This window comes from Hippocampus bargibanti, linkage group LG03, assembly GCF_051943395.1.
Source record: "Hippocampus bargibanti isolate YZ-2025 linkage group LG03, ASM5194339v1, whole genome shotgun sequence".
Taxonomy (NCBI): domain Eukaryota; kingdom Metazoa; phylum Chordata; class Actinopteri; order Syngnathiformes; family Syngnathidae; genus Hippocampus; species Hippocampus bargibanti.
In genome coordinates this window covers 17303364-17324028 of record NC_142736.1, presented here as the reverse complement: position 1 = coordinate 17324028, position 20665 = coordinate 17303364, and the positions used below count along the sequence as shown (strand labels likewise).

Genomic DNA, 20665 nt, shown 5'->3' with positions numbered 1-20665 from the left:
GACAGTTGTCAAGAAAAATGAGACACAAAAAAAGACTGAAATATATATATGGCACACCCCCTTTTCACACCCACTCAATTGTTTTAATAGCATACATTTACACACAAACACTCACACTCGCCATTTAACAAGATGCTTGAAGTGAGACACAAATCACTCTATTCAGGAAGTCCATACGTAATTACTGTGCCCCATAAATTACGTTTTTATTCTTCTGCATTTTAGAAGTTAAGTAACTAAGAAATGTTTGTGTTTTGTTAAGCGCCATGTTTAAGTCTACAAAGGTACACTTGCCTTAATTGTGGGCAGGCAGCGTGCGATCAGGTCCCACTCAATGACGGTGCGGATGTGCGTGTGAATGGTTGTTCGTCTGTATATGGGCCCTGCGACCTACTGGCAACCAGTTCAAGGCTTAGTCTGCTTTCTGCCCAAAGTCAGCAGGAATAGCTGAGGATAATCAGTGTTGAAAAGGATTGGGTGGATTGATTTCATTTCATTGTTTTGACAACATGATGCTGACCAATCTCTGAGTGACATTTGTAGATATACGCAATAAGACAAGATGCGTTTAGCAAGTGGCAACCTAAAATGTCCACCAATAGCTTCATTTCATGCAATGGTGAGTAAGCGGCATTGTTAGTCCATGCACCTCAGTGTATGCAGATCATGTAGTCCCAGAGATGCTATGGGAATTTGTGTGAATGCTCAGAAACATGGGAAATTAGAGAGAACAGTTCTGCAGACCCCTCATCATTAAGTGGGAACATGAAATACATTTGAGAGCTAATAGGACTAATATCCTCCAGACCAGGAGTGTGAAAGGTGAGAGCTGAGAGACCCTATCTGGCCTGTGGAAGATATCTCTCGCTTCCAACACAACCGGCTGAATTGATCAGGTTTGTTATCAGGCTAAGCACAGTCTGCATAGGGGTTCTTTAAACTGGACTTGGGCACCCCTGCTACAGACAAAGCTTACTTTGCTCCGTAGCTTTTTGTGCTCCTTTAGAATTATTCTTGCATCATTCCTGGCACAAGTCTAAACTCTTGACAAACGTTGGCAAATATTACCAGTGGCAGCATTTACAGTACACTCCACCTTAGGAATGTATATGCAGCAGGCATACAAGTACAGTAGCAATGTGAATTGATTTGGGAAGATTCCTTGTTCACTCTCTCATCTGAGACATGATCAAGTCGGGACTCAAGGGATTATTCCTGATCCATTGCTTATGATTGTATTCTATTTCCAAATCAATTAGTCAATTTTCCTGTTAGTTACTGTGATGGCCACATACATTTAGGCAGAGGTGCTGACATCACTCTGAATGGGACACCAAGCTCAAGGCAGTGTCTGAAATGAAATTGAACAAAAAGAAAAGAAAATGTTCATTTGAAATGTCCAAAGGGGTCCTACTCCCGTGGTTTCCTTTATGAAACAGATTCAAATGGCTCTTTAGTTGCCGAACCCAATGTAATTACTCCTTCCTTACTCGCTTTGCTTTGATTGTGCCTGGAGTCTTAAAAACGAAATGTGGTCCACCTATCATGGCCTAGTGACCGAAAATGTTTTTTTTTCCTACAACCACATTTGAAACCCGTCAAATGTACATGTTCACTTAGAATTTTTTTTTTATGGCATTTAGAAAGAAGGACCAATGATCAGTCAGTTTTTTTTTTCTTTTTGACACCCCCCCCCCCCCCCCCACTCCCAGCCTTTTCAATTTTGCTGCTGTAGATTGCAAATTTCCCCATTGTGGGACTATTAAAGTCTTTCTGATTCTGAAGGGGAAAAAACCTGTAATCGTGGAACTGGGAGGCGGATGGATTTATATCATGATATCTTCACTGACCAATTTTTGTTGCCAGAAGACGCCATGAAATAGATTCCTTGGCTCAATAATTGCCAAGAAACACATTGATCAGGCTGATGCTCACCTGTTGTCATGTTCTCTTTTAAAGGCCAGACAGGGAAGAAGCCTCTGTGATGCCGCTGATCAACGCTGGCTTTAATAGGGTGAGAGCCAATGTGTGCTTGTGTTTGCCTCCTACCTGCACAATATTTGTATTACTCATGTGAAATCTCATCATAGCCCTTCTGTCTGCCATATAGAATAGTGATGTAGATGACAAATCTTTGTTTGCTTAGGGGATTCATCCATTGATATTCCGACACCATGGCTGTCCCAATATATATATATATATATATATATATATATATATATAGGGCGGCCCGGTAGTCGAGTGGTTAGCACATCGGCTTCACAGTGCAGAGGTCGCCGGTTCGCGTCCCGGTCCGGCCTCCCTGTGTGGAGTTTGCATGTTCTCCCCGGACCCGCGTGGGTTTTCTCCGGGTCCTCCGGTTTCCTCCCACACTCCAAAAACATGCATGGCAGGCAGATTGACCACTCCAAATTGTCCCTAGGTGTGAGTGTGAGAGTGACTGTTGTATGTCTTTGTGTGCCCTGCGATTGGCTGGCAACCAATTCAGGGTGTCCCCCGCCTCGTGCCCGAAGACAGCTGAGATAGGCTCCAGCATCCCCCGCGACCCTAATGAGGAATAAGCGGTACGGAAAATGAGATGATATATATATATATATATATATATATATATATATATATATATATATATATATATATATATATATATATATATATATATATATATATATATATATATATATGTATGTATGTCTATGTATGTCTATGTATATACAGTAAAGTCTCGTTATATCGATATCGGATATATCGATAGTCCCGGTTATATCGATATTTTTTCGGACTCCCTTGAATATCGATATAACGAGACTTTATTGTGTATATATATATATATGTATGTATGTATGTCTATGTATGTATGTCTATGTATGTCTATGTATATACAGTAAAGTCCCGGTTATATCGATATTTTTTCGGACTCCCTTGAATATCGATATAACGAGACTTTACTGTGTGTATATATATATATATATATATATATATATATATATATATATATATATATATATATATATATACACACACACACACACACACTGTAATGGCAATATTCCGAATCCTATTTAAAAAGGGAACTTGAGTCGTCTTTGACGGGTCATTGATTTGTGCTGCTGTTGATCTCTGACCCTCAGAGATATGTAGAGAATGCCAATATGATGGCCTGCTATAATGAGCTGCTGCAACTGGAGCATGGAGAGGTGCTCGCACAGTTCAAACTAAGGTGAGTTGAGCAACTTAATGTTTATCTTTCATTTTGTTTACACAAAACTTTGCGTTCCGGGGAGAGAAAGATATGAATATCTTGTTCTACTGCATGGAAAACTCCGGGATATTTTTATTTTTGAGCAACATTTCCATGTGTACAGTATCACCAGTTGACTATAAGCATTGGAAGCACAGTAACCTTAATCTGACCTCTAATTCTGAAAGCATATCTTTCAATGTTTTTGTATTTTATGAACAACTTGCTGTTATTGAACTATGTACTGAAAAGGAGAAAAAAAATCACAAGAGGACTGGCAGAGTTGTTCAACAAATTAGAGTAATTAGCGATAAAAGTTGTAGCGTAACATCAAATTGAATAAACAGGTCTCTTTTTGGTGTTTCGAATTTCCCATTTGGATGTCAGCAAGTCAATTTATTCACGTGATAACAATGACTAATTGTTTTCTCTTGTCACCTGTTCAAGGGCTGGAAATGCTATTTTCACCGCTCTAGAACAAAGCCAAGAGGCCATTGAGATCACTTCTGAAGATCAAGTCATTCAGGTGCATTTCCATGAACTTTAGTGTGATGCAGTGATTCTATCGTTGTCACTATATTAAGATCATTCGCTGCAGTCCCTTTTGATTAGTTTGTAATATTTGTATTCTGCTTGAAAGGAAAACAAATATCTCACTTGACAAGGTACAATTTATTTGTGGTTAGTCAAAATGAAAGGTTACTTATAAGAGGGTGTGCATACATGTTCAAACACATTACCTGTATTGTTTTTACTCTTATTTTTGTGTTCATTTTTATTTTTAAGGAGTTGTACAGATTGTAAGTCAAATTACCTGTAATTGTGAAAAAAATGTAGCTCTCATTTTTTTACTACATAGCATTTAAAGACGGGGGTGAGGACTTTTTATATCTGCTGTTGTCATTTTCAATATACTGTTCACCAAATTTCTCCATGATCAAGCCTCACTCTGAACTTACCTTCACAGTATGTGAATCCTGCCTATGAGTCCATTATGGGCTACCAACAAGGTGAGCTCATAGGGAAGGAAATCATCGAAGTGCCTAAAAGTGAGAAGAATAAGCCTGATCTCCTTGAAACAATAAACTCCTGCATCCGGAAAGGAAAGGTAATCAGCATCTAATCATCCATATATATATTGTATAATTAAATATAGTGGTGAGATGTTTTTTGTATGTGTCATAACACAATTGGAGGACATTGCAGTCAACAACATTTTTGAAAAAAAGTTGAAAAGAAGGACAATTTATCATGCATTTCCCCCCAAACATTTTTATAAAAAAATATTTTTCAATTAAATTAAATTAGTTAATTTAATTTAAAAATCATAAACAAAATACATGTTTCACGAGATGATTTGGTTGTCTATTTTGCTGCTCAGTAATGTGATAATCATCAATAAATCATCTATAAAATAGATTTCAAAAATATTCTCAAGAAATCCTCTAAAATCTAATTGTTGAATCTTATTTGAAGGCACATTTGATTTGATTGCCGTGCTACACTGACGCTATTTTTGGATAATTTGCTCAAAAGCACTGAAGATGCTGGCTTTTTTAGCCGCTATGCTCGCTGAACAAGGACAAACTTGTTGCATGCTAAATTAAATTCTCTGATGATAAGGAGGACTGACAGTGTTACATTGTTTTGAGTGATAGAGTCCATTCCAGCAAAAATTTAAAATAAAAATCAAGTCAAATCAAATAAAAAATCAGTAGGTCTTCCCATAGTCATCATAATTCCCCCAATACAGCTATTTCACCTGTGTCGTGTTAAGACACAACCTCATAGCTTCATTACTAACTAGTATTTACAAATATGTCTGTGATCAAACTAAATGGTTTCACGTTTCCAAGCATACAATCATTGAAAATTAATGATCTGAAATGAATTTGACCTGTTATTTGATTTGGCCACTGCTAATAATAAGAAACGGACAAGAGTATAAATACACATTTGGGTAGTTGCTTAAGAGGTATTTGATATTTTCAATAAGATTTTGGAATCACTTTTACAATAGCTAGTTACATTTTGTCTCAGGACCACTAGAATTTACACAAGAAGTGTCTGTTTCTGCAATTTGTGCATGGATCATTTCAAAGGGAAGGGTCAGAAAATGTCCACCCATTTTGGAACAAACACTTGTATATAGTCTGATTGTTGTTATCTTGAGAAAGTTCACCGTCCACGCATCAGTGTGCACATTCTGCACTTTTGCTCACTCAGTTGCTGTCTTCCATGTCGCCAAGACCAGCAGCTGAAAGCTGTGCTGTGCTGTAATCTTACTACACACAGAGCAAAGGTCAGTCCCAGAGCTGCAAACAGCAGGAAGGCTCTTTTTAAGCACGACAGTCTGTAGGTGGGGAGGAAAGGGAAGGGTAGGATAGGGTGGACATGAAACATGCCCTCGGGACTCCCAGGAGTGCTCCTGCGAATGTTAAAAGCAACTTGGTGCTCTCTGAAATATTTTGACCTACTGTTTAACTGCAACTGTACCAGCATTTCTCATCAGTTGTATGCTTGTGTGTGGATGTTTTTTTAGGAGTGGCGGGGAGTTTATTATGCCAAAAAGAAGAATGGAGACAGCATCCAGCAAAATGTGAACATCACACCCGTAATCGGACAGGGAGGGTGAGTAAAACCAGGCCAAAAATTGAATTGCACTTAATAAATAACTTCTGTGATGCAGCCAGGTACAATTGATTTATGGCCATGTGGGCTATATATCCACTGTGTTTGTTGCTTTTATGTCCTGACGATAAGCTTTTGCACTTTGCAGAAAAATAAGACATTACGTGTCGATCAACAGGCCTTTAAATGATAATAATAAGGTGAGATGAGATTATAGTTTGGCCACGTTGTTGATGAATGAAAAGTACCTGATGTACCATTTTACTTTTCCATGTCTCTGTCTAGACTGATAAATCAAGTGAACGAGTTCAAGCAGAGTCGCAAACAGGTAATATCTTCTTGAGATGCTCATGATATAAATAACTTCTCTGTCGTGGGACAGATTCAAAAAGTCCTTTGTGCAGATTGCAGTGTTTGAGGCTCTCTCCCATGGGCCATTCTAAGCAATTAGTGGCGGACCTTCTTTTCATGTCAACATTGTCAGAATGTTGTTTGCCAGCACAAAGTGCAATGCTGACTACCATTGTTGGGGATTTAAATATCGCGGGAGAACAGGGTGGAGGCAAAAACTTTCTTTTTGCATTGAATTGAGTAAGGCTCGCCAACATGATGGAACATTCCATCATTCTGCAACTGTTATATTTTCCTTTCACGTTGCTTCATTCACAGTCAGTGAATGTCGCAGATGATGTCATGGCTATAAAATAATGGTTTGGAAGAGTTTATTCATTGTCCAAAATGTATTCATAGTCCAAGAACACACACACAAACACACACACACGCATACACACGCACACACACACAAACACACTTTGACCCTACTTTGCAGCATGATATGCTGTTGCACCTTAGATTCCCATCAATCAAAAAGAATGCCTCTTTTGTTTGTTTTAATATTTCTCATGTCTGAGTAATAACAGTAACATTCATCGATTCAGGTAAGTGAGCTGTCTTTACACCACTTGAGGACTAACTCAGAGAAGTTTTCATAATATTGCAAGTGTTACTCTTTTCGTGCTCTCCTCCAGGTTTTTCTCATTCAATTGACATCTGTCTTTACATAATATTGGTACAGTATTGTGGGCTAGGAGTGTCTTGGTAAGGATGTCTGGATGTGCTTTTCCTAAAGAAAGATACACGATAGACCAGGAAACGATTGTGCACAAGGAAGGCTCAGACAGTAAAGCAATATTAATGAAATACAAATTTGGTTGAGTTTGCAACATTCAAGGAGCACTTCTGGTTTGTGCTCTTATTCTGAAACTAAATTGGTGCCACCTAACTTAGCGACATGTCAGCTTAATGATTTGTTATGCAGCAATGTGGGTACATAAAAAAAACCCTCCAAAAAACAGATGGAACAGACTATGGACAGTTCTAAGAATGTGCTTGCAGACATGTAAATAAAAATCACACCCTTCCAAGGGACATGCTAGTCCCAAATTTGCTACTATCATCTGTGTACTTATGTCACGCAAACTCGCTATTCACAAAAATACATCATACAAAGTACTGCAATGCAAATTAGTAACCATAAAAAGGTTTACAATACAATACACATTGGTTTGATATACAAACAACACTAAAGCCTTTTCAATAATTAGCAATTACATCAAATATTTTTCTCTTTTTAATAATAATAATAATAATACTTATAACACTTTCTGCTGTATTAGAAAGAAGTGAATGCAAATATTTTACTAATAACATGCAGATGGACTGACTAAAGATGTTTTACCAGCTCACCACAATCATGTTTACTTAAAATGTTTTCTCTCTCTCTCTCTCTCTCTCTCTCTCTCTCTCTCTCTCTCTCTCTCTCTCTCTCTCTCTCTCTCTCTCTCTCTCTCTCTCTCTCTCTCTCTCTCTCTCTCTCTCTCTCTCTCTCTCTCTCTCTCTCTCTGTCTCTCTCTGTCTCTCTCTCTCTCTCTCTCTCTCTCTCTCTCTCTCTCTCTCTCTCTCTCTCTCTCTCTGTCTCTCTGTCTCTATCTCACTCTCCTTCTCCTTCTCCTTCTCCCTCTCCCTAGACATCCAATCCAGTAAGCACAAAGACCGGAGGAAAGGCTCTCTGGATGTGAGATCGACGACGTCTCGTGGGAGTGACGGTGAGACTGATGGATGGAAACTAACACGATCCCCAATTGTCTGTTTGAATGAAGCGTTGATTAGGAACACATAAATACACTCATTAGAGAGCTCTCGCTAAAAGGACCCGATTCAAGAAAATTCCACATTACAATTTCATGCTTGACAGATAGCATACGTTGTTGGTGGGTATGTTACAGAACGATATGATGGCTCATGCCACCTTATTTTTTTGCACTTATGTCATTGATAGTTGTATCAAAATAAGCACTTTGTCACAGCTTCAGGTCTTGTTAATGCGCTATATAAATCAATATGTGTTGTATTGTAAAATGAAGTTTGAAGTGATGGAAATGACGGTGTTGGGAGAAGAGGCAAACTAAAACTGGATATTGCCTTGCAATGTTTATGAGTCCTTTTGTATCTCACACACATATCTTCCACATTCACAAAATTGTTTGCATTTGATGGTGGATTGTCAACTCTCTGTTTGAGTAAAGGACAATTTGCAGTCCAGAATTTCCTCAGTATTTTAGAGGAAGCCATATATTTTTAAAAAGGCGGGTTTTGTTTGATTTTTCTCATCCCGAGTCGATGGGTATTTAAAATGTTTGTTATATGATGACTAATTTTGATTTATGTATTTCCTTATTTGGCAGGGAGCTCACAGCGAAGGCACTCCTCAATGGCCCGAATCCACTCCATGACGATCGAGGCTCCCATCACTAAGGTGGTGCCTCAGACTCTGACATCTGTGTGCAGTGTGTCCAGATGCCTCAAATCTTGTGACAAGACTGCGATTATAAAAACCACCATGGCCGCCACAAGCCCTTTTTGTCCATCTACCAGAAATAGATCCAATTTTCTAGAGGCCATGCAAGCATGGCAAGAGGGGATGGTGATAAAATGCAACATTTCATGCACAAGAAAGCATGCCGCACCGGGCTGACCCACTGTTTCTATACTTGATGTAGTCTGCAGGATGGAAGGAAACAGAGAAAGTCCCCCGAGATGGCTCGTATGACATGCTACAGTTTCTCTGCTGTATCATTTGACTGTGTAGCCTGTCCCTGTGGGCATCATCCTCTCCAGAATAAAACACAGTTAGATACGAGCCTCCCACTGTGTGTGGGTGCGCAGGAGGCCTTGCCTCGGAAACCAATGTCTGATTACATTTGACTTTGATTTGCTCGATTTCAAATTAAAGTAGTCATCCTGGGGCCAGGATGATCCGTGTCCTGAGAGACACCTTTGATAATTGTCACTTCCATCTTTTGTCTGCAATATTGGTTGAGTGATGCAAATTTACAGCGGTGCCCCAAATTGGAAGATTTTGTTTGTTTGTTTTTACAATGAAATGTAATTTACGGGGGAAATTCCAGTGATGCTGTCGCTCACGAGGGAAAAGAGGAGCGTGACAGTCATCAAAGCGCCTTTTTTTTGTCTTTCGTTTTTCCCACAAAACATATCAGGAGAGCACTCACCAACTGTGGGTACCCTCAGTGGTCATTTAACAAATGTCAGCAAGAAAGAATAGGGAATGAAACCAAACATTCTGAAGATACAAAAAGGAGAGGAGTAGCAGTACCTTACATTGCAGGAGTCTCTGAAAAACTACAAAGAGTCCTTTGGCAACACAAAATTCCTACTTATTTCAAACCGATAAACACTTTAAGGCATAAATTAGTGCATCCAAAAGATAGGCTGCCAAATGAAAAACAAAGTAATGTTGTTTATTCAATACATTGTAAGAATGAAAATTGTAAAACTAAACAAATTCTCAAAAAAAGACTTTATCAACATCGCAGGGATAATACTAGTGGGCCTCAATTGGCAGTACATATGCACCTAAAAGCTAGCAAACACTCATTTGACGACAATGAGGTTAAAATCTTCACGAAAAAACAGATGGTTTGAAAGGGGAGTAAAACAACAACTAAATCCTTCATTAAACCAATATGGTGGGGTGAGGTTCAATTTGGATCGTTCGTACAACAGCCTCAGGCAAAATAGAATTAGTAATACTGATGAGGTGATACCGGTGGAAGTGGGGCAATCAGGCCAGTCGTTAGTCAGAACAATAGGAACAATCAGTGGAGCTGCAGGGAGTAGTAGGGATATATATATAGGGCCTAAACTACCAGTAAAACTTTAGTTTGCTGACGAAGTTTCTTGGATAAGAAGCGAAACGTCCGACACCTTCGAAGAAGTACAGATGACGGCTGAAGAAATCTTTGGTTTTCCCACAAATCCAGACGAAACACTCACAAGCAGGATAGAAATGATGCTCACACTGAGCTAACTCCATGGTCAATAGAGACTCATGTCAGAACTCATGTCCCTCATAAAGCTGCAATCCTTAAAGGCACATGCCCCACTACAAATATTCCAGAGTGTGTGTCACTTTCAGATCAGTTATACTTCATGACACCGGTTCATCTCTAAATTTTCCTATTAAAATGTTTTTTTTTTAAATTTTATTTTATTTTTTTATACAGTAATTGTATTCACGGTATTAAATAACCTACTTTTCGGGGAGTGTCTGAATGAGATGAATGGTATTTCTATTCATTTTAATCGCACTTATTTCATCCTTTAGGTCATAAACATCATCAACGCAGCGCAGGAGAGCAGCCCCATGCCTGTGGCAGAGGCCTTAGATCGGGTACTTGAGATCTTGAGGACCACAGAGCTCTACTCCCCACAGCTGGCCACAAAGGACGAAGACCCCCATACGAATGACCTTGTTGGAGGACTGATGACTGTAAGCCCTGCTCGTGTAGGCTTAATACTACCAAAATGCTTCCTCTCAAACCGAAAAGTGTTCCTCTCATGCACAGTTGCTCTAACTCAGGGGTGTCAAAGTCATTTTTTGCCGCGGGCCACATTGTAGTTATGGTTTCCTCTCGAGGGCCGTTATGAATTTGGGGAACCCATTAGAATGTTTAAATCCCTTCAAATATTACATATAGAGCACACAGCAAATTAATGAATAACTCGTTTTCAAATCTGAAGTCAAGAATAATGACTTTTATTGTGGTTGACATCCAAAAATATGAAATTTTCGCTCAGGTTTTAGCAATCATCATGGAATTTAACAAGTTTGATTTGCTTTCGCGGGCCGAAAAAAAATGATGTGGCGGGCCGGATTTGGCCCGCGAGCCTTGACTTTGACACCTGTGCTCTAACTGCATGTTGCATGGTTCTATACAACATGACATTCAGAAACTAAATGTCATTAACAAAAATGGTATGCCTATTTAAAAGCCACAGTTCAGTAAAGTTGTAAGCTTTACTGAACGGTGGCTGTTAAACAGGCATACACCGTTCAGTAAAGTTGAACGGACCACTTTGGGATAAACTGCTATAGAGTGTGTGGGATAAATACCCAATGACTTAAATGACTTTTCGCGGTAACCGACCCTCTTTGATTTACTGGTGATCAATTCAGGGTATGGAAATGGAGATTTTGGATATTGCGCCGCAAGGGTGATACAGGAGCTGCTGTAAAGGCAGCCACTCTTGCGGCGCCATCTTGCAGTCAAAGCAAAACAAAACAAAATTGAAGAACAAATAATGTGAAACAACACATACAACACAGACAGTCATTCAATCTTAAGCACTTTCTGCACCCTCTTTGTTGTATGAAGCAGTTCTAGACGAAAGAACAGTATCAAAGCGTCCTTTTCACCAGTTGATCAGGGACGTCATGGTGGAATCTGCACATCTGCTACAAGCTAAACGTTGAAAGCGAACACAAAGCTGTTGCATCCTTTGACGAAAAGAGATTGTCCCCCATCTCCTGTCCCACGTAAATCTGCTTCTAGTTTAATCTACAGTATTTATATTCCATCTATTTCTCCTAATATTTTGCATGTTTTATGCAAACAAACTTGGAGTCATTCAAGCCTTAGGTGTTTCTTTGCAACAGGCCAACTTCAATGCTGTCATGCAAATGACAGCATTTCCAAACATTTTTGCACATCTGACTCCGTGCAAATAGTTTTGACAAGGTTGGAGAAAAACAGCTTTGCTGTTGAGGCACAGAGATATCTGGAAAGAGAGTCAGTGAGTGACATTACGAGACAGCGATGGTGAAATTCAGAAGTAGGCCAAGTGCCAAGTTGGCAGTCTTGGCAACAACCCCACAGGAAGCGTTAGATTGTCCTTTGTGCTCCTGGAGGCTGAAGAGAAAATCCCACCCTCTCTTCCACTCACCAAATCCTCCCCCTCCTTTTGCTCTGTCCCTGCTGCACATGTACGCTTGTCTCGCCCGTGCGGGCTTGGAAACATCCTGTTCTTCTTCGCATCCGATGAATAAGCTTGACTTAAGTCAGAAATGTACGACTGGATTCATCCCGGTGGTTATTTTAGAAGACGTCGTGCCCCGGTGTCATTTCAACTGTAGGCCTTGTTCCTGTGACACTGAACTCAAAGGACCCGGTGAACATTTCGAGAGGACTCATCTTTCTGATGAGAAAGTCTTAAAATAGCGAGTGTGTTCGGAGGCAGGGCTACCCTGAGACAATGCTCGGGTCAATGATGAGCCCAGTCTCCTCTTCCTTTTTCACTTGTCAAGTAAACATTTCTCTCGTCGATGTACTTCGCCTAAAATATACAGACCGACTACATATCAGTACGTCAGAATCAGATTTAGCCATGTGGGCAAGAAACACTCAAGGAATTTAGTTCCCAGTTACAACCCCTTCAAAGGGACATAGACAAGACTAACATGGGTGGGATAGAACGGGAAGTCTGGCGGGTCGCTACAATGTCTTTTAATACAAAGGTGACATCCATCCATCCATTTTCCGTATCGCTTATTCCTCATTAGGGTCGCGGGGGGTGCTGGAGCCTATCTCAGCTGTCTTCGGGCACGAGGCGGGGGACACCCTGAATTGCTTGCCAGCCAATCGCAGGGCACACAAAGACGAACAACAGTCACTCTCACACTCACACCTAGGGACAATTTGGAGTTGTCAGTCTGCCTGCCATGCATGATTTTGGAGTGTGGGAGGAAACCGGAGGACCCGGAGAAAACCCACGCGGGTGCGGGGAGAACATGCAAACTCCACACAGGGAGGCCGGACCGGGACGCGAACCGGTGACCTCTGCACTGTGAAGCCGTTGTACTAACCACTGAATTACCGGGCCGCCCACAAAGGTGACATGATGCGGAATATGTTTTTATGTCATGACATATCTTGGATACCGTTGTGATATTTCAAGTCTGACATCACTGCAGTATAGCAGTGCCATGTCATGGATGAGTTACATTTAAAGACTGTGTAAAAGTTATTCCTAAATACAAAACATACAAAGACTGAGATCTATGGAGCACCTGTGACGCTACAACATTCAGCAGGTTTTCAGCATTTTAGTTTTCCTGATTTTTGGGATGTGGCTGAAAAAGGGCCTGAACATGAGTCATCCCAGCCGCACTATACAAGAAATTCAGCACTTATGTTGACATCAGCGCGGTTATCAGGCACAAGTGCAACATGCAGACTGCAGGCCACTTTAGAGCGCCTCGTTTTGGGCATAAAATCCACTCACTAGAGGCATTGTGCAGGTGCATTTTTGAGTCGAAAAACATGTAGCTATGTGTGGGCATACGAAAAAAGCAGCATTCATTTTTCCAGGTTGTAAAAGAAGTATTTGACTGACAGTTGACAGGGACGTGAGTGGCATGTGGCTTCGAAGCATTCAGCAGACACAGCGTTTAAGAGCAGAGAGAATTACAGTAGTCCATTGCTACTTAGTGGCCCATGATGAATCGCAGATTTTTTTTTTACCTCAAAAAAAAAGTCTGCAAATGGCAGCGATAGTCACTACAGTACAGTATTGTAAAACACCAGCGGATCACAGAAAGCAGCATACTGTTATTTTTTTAATGTATTCATCCATTTTGAGGCATTACTGTGCTGTAAATGCATAAAACCGAACATACAGTAAAGTCTCGTTATATCGATATCGGATATATCGATAGTCCCGGTTATATCGATATTTTTTCGGACTCCCTTGAATATCGATATAACGAGACTTTACTGTAATTCAGTAACCTAAAACATCTGTTCCATTTGGCCACACCTGACAATCAGTCGATGATTCATGTAAACAAAATTTTCATCACTTTGCTTACTGTAGATTAATCGTTGTGACTTTCTTTACATTCATGTGATGCCGCGCTGTCAACTCGGGTTTTTCTTTTTTCATTTGTTTTCATGTTGACTCGGGCTGAAGCTGATTGGCCGAGAGAAACACTACAGGACAGCATTCAACCTACCTGAATGCTTATCATTCCTCCTGTTCTCGCATCGCGTTAGTTCAGGTTACGGACTGTATGTATTCTCGTATTTTCATTCCTACTTAATACGCCCCCCCCGACAATGGCTCGTAAATGACCCATGCCTTAAAATCATCCAGTGAACCCAAAAAGAAGATGAACGTGATGACAGTGGGTGAAAAAAGTAACATTACTTGACAAACAGGGAAGGCCAAAGTAATGCCGCTGTTGCACACCATTATGACGTTAATGAATCCGTGCGTTACATCAAGAAAGACGTGCAGTGTACCTGTAAATATTATACTGTATTTTGATCGTGGACTGTTTACTTTATTGCATTAGAGTTTTGTACTGTACTACAAACATTTACTGTGCTTTTTGATGCATGTCTTGTACTGTCTTCCACTATATTTGATCTTATATATAACATTATAACATATTTTGTACTCAAACGCATATAAATTTGCCAATACATGTAGGGTTCCCTACATTGCGTTTTTTTTGTGTATTGCGGGTGGTCCCGGTCCGTATTAACCGGGAGAAACAAGGGATTATTGTACTTGAATTTTGATAATTTTGAAGCTTCACTTTTTTGGTATACTGTACAGTTTTCTTTATCATTCAACTTTTTCAAGATTGTTCAGCACACTCTTCTCTGTGGTGTGTGCGTGTGTGTGCGTGCGTGCGTGTGTGTGTGGTGTGTGTGTGTGCGTGTGTGCGTGTGTGCGTGTGTGTGTGTGTGTGTGTGTGTGTGTGTGTGTGTGTGTGTGTGTGTGTGTGTGTGTGTGTGTGTGTGTGTGTGTGTGTGTGTGTGTGTGTGTGTAATTGTGTCAAATTTTCAGTTTATAGGGACTTAACAAAAGTGATACAATTCATATGGTAGAATAAATTGCAATATAGTATTCTTAGAAAGATGGGGCGTGCAGGGGGTGGAGTCCCATATATATGTGTTTTTCTAAACTAGAGAATAAATCTTTATCCCTTACATATTTGAACTTCACTTTTCCATTTATAAAGCGTGTTAAGCGTGTCATATTCATTGTATATTCTGTGTAACTTACAAAACCATGTAAGGGTCAGTAAATTTGAGCACTTCCATTTTTCCTATGAAACATTACCACTGAAAATATTCTAATTCGTTCTACATTCTAGCTAATTCCATATTCTTTTTCACGATTTGCAGGATGGTTTACGGAGGTTATCAGGAAACGAATACATCTTTTCCACAAAACGTAAGTTGAAATAAATAATTCAATTTCATTCTTGGGGTGAATGTTTTCCAAAGCAGGACACAGGAGCAGTCAAAATGGTAATTTACTTCTTTTTAAATCCTTCTTTTCATTTAGAGCCCCATCACATCCCCAGTCACCTAGCCACTCCGCTTTCCCTAAACGACATCCCCCCTCGTATAGCTCAAACCATGGAGAGTGAGGACTCTTGGGACTTTGACGTTTTCAACTTAGAAGCTGCAACCATGAAACGGTGAGGCAGCTGTTTTTATTTCTGACCTTGTTTCAAAGATTAAAAAAAAAATGCTCAAATATTGCCATGATGGATTTCCTCCTTCCAGGCCTTTGACCTTTTTGGGTTTGAAAATATTTTCCCGCTTTGGGGTTTGTGAGTACCTAAACTGCCCGGAAACCACTTTGCGCTCCTGGCTACAAGTGATTGAAGCCAACTACCACGCCAGTAACTCCTACCACAACTCTTCCCACGCGGCAGACGTCCTGCACGCCACCGCGTATTTTCTGTGCAAGGAGAGAGTCAAGGTAAAGTCACAAGTCACAGACAATTGTTGATAATCAATGATTATGGTGAGTCATAACACACATAAGCTCCAATAGAAGAGCAGATATCTAGAATTCTGTCTCTGCCAAATTAACAATGCTCACTTTTGACACTGACAATCAGAGTGGCACATTGTTGGTTTCTTCTCCTTCTTCTTTTCCTTTCGGCTTTTCCCTTCAGAGGTCACCACAGCGAATCAATGTCCTCCATCTAAACCGGTTTTGTGCATCCTCTTCTCTCACACCAGCTACCTTCATGTCCTCTTTGACCACATTCATAAACCTCCTCTTCAGTCTTCCTCTCTGTCTCTTGCCTGGCAGTTCAAGGCTCAGCATCCTTCTCCCGATATAGTCACTCTTTCTCCTCTGGACATGTCCAAACCACCTCAGTCTGGCCTCTCTGACTTTCTCTTCCACATTGTTGGTTTAATATTGTATTTACAGTTACGTATTTGGTATATAACTGAACAGCATTTGTTTGCTATTTGTTCAACATAATTACCTGCATGATGGAATTGGATCAAAGATTCCTTCTTTTGCCCGTTGAGAATGGCATTTCTGCGGGAATTGGAATTCAGTTGAGGCTGAACTGATATTCTCTGGAATGAATTCAAACGTAATTTATCACAATGTAAGACTTGGAGTACTGTAAAATGGTCAACAAATGTGAAAGGTACCGGGAGACTAAAAAAAACAATATTTTCAAATTGTGAGTTTTATTGAGAACATATAGAAATTGTGTGAGAATAGTTTCAAAGATGTCCAGAATAAGCAAAGTTTGAAGTTGGAATTGATCAAGAAAAGTGGTAAAAAAGGTAAATATGTACAAATTTAAAATGTAAACAAATTTAAAATGTAAAATGTTGGCAATGTCTTTTATTATTTTCAATTTTTGAATGATAGTAATAGTTACTAGTATGTTAACTATGAGTTAACTGAACATTTTGCAAGTTCTAATCACTCTAGAAATTCGGAAGTAAGTGGTAAATGAACAGGAAGATTTCCGAAAATGTCCTAAATGTCGCAAATATTTTGAATGTCGGACTGATTTCAATTACACTGAGACCTCAACTTACGAACGCCTTATAATGCGAACTTTTCATCATACGAACGTCAAATTTATGAAAATTAAGCCTTATAATAAGCACTATATTCATAATACACACCCACCACGGCCGGTCCATCAAGCACACGACCTTCGGGTCTGGCGAAAGTGATCTTCGGCGGAAGCACACGACCGAACGGCGCTCCAGCCGGCGCTACTTTCCATACCCCTTCTCATTGAATGCTACTTGGAGCTTTTTGCTGATAATTTTACTATTATGGGACCGGAAAATAAACACCACAGGCTCGTGTTCAGCCTCAGTTCAAATGTGGTGCGTTACTATGAATACATTGAAGAAACTACCAGCCGTACACGTGTACTCTGCTCTGTTTGTTTGTCATCCAAGACTTGGGGTGCGTTCAGGTTCGAGAATAGCGCACGACTTCTTATGACTCTAGGTTGTTTGGAAAGCATTGTCTAACTGAATGAGCGGCGACAAACACTTGCCAACGTTTTTGTGTTGCTACACTTGAACACACCCCCCTGTCAAGATGCAATAGAAGTGATTGTGATTGGCTAAAGGGTAGAGTCATGTGTCATGGTAAGCCAATCAGAGCTAGTGTTTTCACACACACCGGAACAGCGTGTCAATAGTCACACTAAATTGTCACGTGCGAGATGACAGCTCGGACGTGGCTGCCGCTCGCGACACTTCAATGTCATTTCATTTCAACGAGCCACTGTCACCTCACCAGTGACATGATTACGACGCAAGTGCATCGCTATGTCTTGTGCGCCAAAAGTTTGCTTTGCACGTGGTGATTGTTAGACGCGAGTGTGCCTCTAAAATCAATACTTTTTTATTCGCCCCGCCCGCCTTCTTTTGTCGCGTTTTATTCCGCGTCCGTGGAATCATCGGACTCGCGCCTTTTGTTGTCATAAAATCTCTGCCAGCACCTACGGGACTCGAAGTGAATGCAGATGACATCGAGGAGCTTGTTGCTGACCATAATGAGGTCATCGACACAGAGAATTTGATTTGCCTTCAAGAGGACAAGCAGAAGCAGGCCATTCAACAGTTGATTGAACAGTTCCATTCAGAAAAGGCTATAAGAATCATCAACATGATGAATGATAATGTGATGCCTCAGTTTCGTAAGACCTTACACGTCAGAAAGCAACAGGTGTCAATTAAGAGCCATCAATGACCATCACAAATGTAAATAATGTGACTTTATTATACAATACAGTGTATTTATTTCATTACAATACAATAGCACATTTATCATACATAGGATAAGGTACGTTGTGTGTAGTTTTAAGGCTTATTTAGCTGAAAAGTATATTTAATGGAAACCAGGGAACGGATTATTCCCATTTTAATGGTTTTCTATGGGAATTTTTTTGAGATACACACTTTTCGCCTTACACACTCTGTCTGGGAACCAATTAAGTTCGTAAATTGAGGTCTCACTGTACATAGTTAAGAAATGAGATTGACAAGGTAACCATGTAAAACACAGTACTGTATCTCTTAAATGTGTGAATCTTTTTGTCTAAAGTTTTTTTATTTTATCGTAAATAGTGTTGAACATTGACAATGTGGGAATTCTTCAAGCCTGGAAAATCGTGTCTAACATGTTTTGAATTGAGCGGCCCGGTAGTCAAGTGGTTAGCACACCGCCTTGACAGTGCAGAGGTCGCCGGTTCACGTCCTGCTCCGACCTCCCTGTGTGGAGTTTGCATGCTCTGCCTGGGCCTGCGTGGGCTTTCTCCGGGTCTTCCGGTTTCCTCCCACATTCCAAAAACATGCATGGCAGGCAGATTGAAGACTCCAAATTGTCCGTAGGTGTGAGTGTGAGAGTGTTGTTTATCCTTGTGTGCCCTGCGATTGGCTGGCAACCAAATCAGGGTGTCCCCCGCCTCGTGCCCGAAGACACCTGGGATTGGCTCCAGCACCCCCGCGACCCTAATAAGGAATAAGCGGTATGGAAAATTGATGGATGTTTTGAATGAGCTGAAGAGCTTGAAATTGGAATGTTTTCTTAAAAAAGGGGTGTCAGGCAAGCAGCTTTGTGAGCTTTCTGTTTAGCCCAAGCGATGAGGTCATTGTGAGGTCATGCTCTCACTGAATTGATTCACTCGAGGATCCTTAATGTGAGCCTTCTTTGGCGACATGACAGTCAATTATATTACCAGATGTTTTTAATAACTAGGATATGTGGGTGCTGCACAAACATTCGCTTGAAGTCACACATTAATCCCCAACTCTATTAGTACTTTTGATAAATCTTGGTTCAAAAGAACATCAACATTCAAAACCCTGCAAGCATCCATTTTCACTCTACTGAGGGGCCCCGAGGTATGAGTGACCCCATTTACAAGGTATTTGAGATATGAGCCGTCATTTGACTGATTTGTGTATTTATTCATTTATTTATTTTGCATTGACTCAAAACTGCAAAAGGAACACCGTATGGTAGGTAATATTAGGAAGAATAATAAATCTTCATTCGACAGGGACAATGCAGTTGCATATAAAGGCTATAACTAATGCAAATTCTCAACACCAGACCCATTTTTTCATACAAAATTATATATATATATATATATATATATATATATATATATATATATATATATATATATATATATATATATATATATATATATATACAGTAAAGTCTCGTTATATCGATATTCAAGGGAGTCCGAAAAAATATCTATATAACCGGGACTATCGATATATCCGACCCTGTTTGCATGTAATTTTCTCCGTGCGTGCATAGAAATAGTATCGATATAACCGGGACTATCGATATATCCGATATCGATATAACGAGACTTTACTGTATATATATAGTAGTCTCGTTATATCGATATTCTCGGGAGTTAAAAAAAATGTTGATATAACCGTACTGTCGATATATCCATCCTGTGCCGAACTGCATTAACAAAAGCCGCCAAAAGAGGGCATCCAAGCGCCATATATGCCTCTTTTTTTTGGGGAGGGTGAGAGATGTTCCTCTAATGTTGCCTCAAAATGGCACATATAATTCTTTAATCGATTGCAAACATGTATGCTTTCCTCTTCAGAACTATTTGAATCATATTCATAACTGGATGTGTAACAAGAAAGCATATTATCCGAATCTGAAGCCATTGTTTGGATTCACAAGCAATGCAAGACGTCTTGGTGTGAAGTCATTTTTATTGGTGTTTTGCATTTGAATAAAAAGTGACATCGGCTGTCCTTTAATACACAGTATGGAATGTTAATAATTTTCAAAATCATCGCGCTTCAGCAGACAAAACAAGAAACATTGTTGCAAAAAACGATTGCGTTCATATACAGTACAGTGGGCATGTACATAACACAACAGGGAAACTGCAACGCTTACATCTTACTGTATTATGTATGCAATTTAAAAAAGTCATCAATCTTCTTCTGCTTCCCATTTTTACCTTTTAACACAAACACTTCAATCTCGTCTGCTGCACACGAGCTAGCGTCTGAAAATGAAAATGGCTCTGCTACACGGGAGCTGGTCACGTAACAAACTCACGGGACCAAGTCACGTGACCAAGTCGAC

The 20665-nt window shown here is 40.0% G+C and overlaps 1 protein-coding gene across 4 annotated transcripts in view; it reads left to right on the top strand.

The window, feature by feature from the left end:
• Nucleotides 1–20665, top strand: part of pde8a (phosphodiesterase 8A) — an 82731-nt gene that overhangs the window by 55084 nt on the left and 6982 nt on the right. For 3 of the 4 annotated variants that reach the window (XM_088992323.1, XM_088992324.1, XM_088992325.1), the window contains exons 5-17: nucleotides 1960–2014; nucleotides 3129–3217; nucleotides 3686–3764; nucleotides 4206–4346; nucleotides 5781–5869; nucleotides 6018–6069; nucleotides 6155–6197; nucleotides 7897–7974; nucleotides 8614–8684; nucleotides 10554–10718; nucleotides 15424–15472; nucleotides 15587–15722; nucleotides 15811–16009. In XM_088992323.1, coding sequence (XP_088848449.1) covers nucleotides 1960–2014; nucleotides 3129–3217; nucleotides 3686–3764; nucleotides 4206–4346; nucleotides 5781–5869; nucleotides 6018–6069; nucleotides 6155–6197; nucleotides 7897–7974; nucleotides 8614–8684; nucleotides 10554–10718; nucleotides 15424–15472; nucleotides 15587–15722; nucleotides 15811–16009 — 1246 coding nt within the window. Of the gene's footprint in view, nucleotides 1–806; nucleotides 897–1959; nucleotides 2015–3128; nucleotides 3218–3685; nucleotides 3765–4205; nucleotides 4347–5780; nucleotides 5870–6017; nucleotides 6070–6154; nucleotides 6198–7896; nucleotides 7975–8613; nucleotides 8685–10553; nucleotides 10719–15423; nucleotides 15473–15586; nucleotides 15723–15810; nucleotides 16010–20665 lie in introns of all 4 variants that reach the window. The other variant, XM_088992326.1, reaches the window with a different exon arrangement.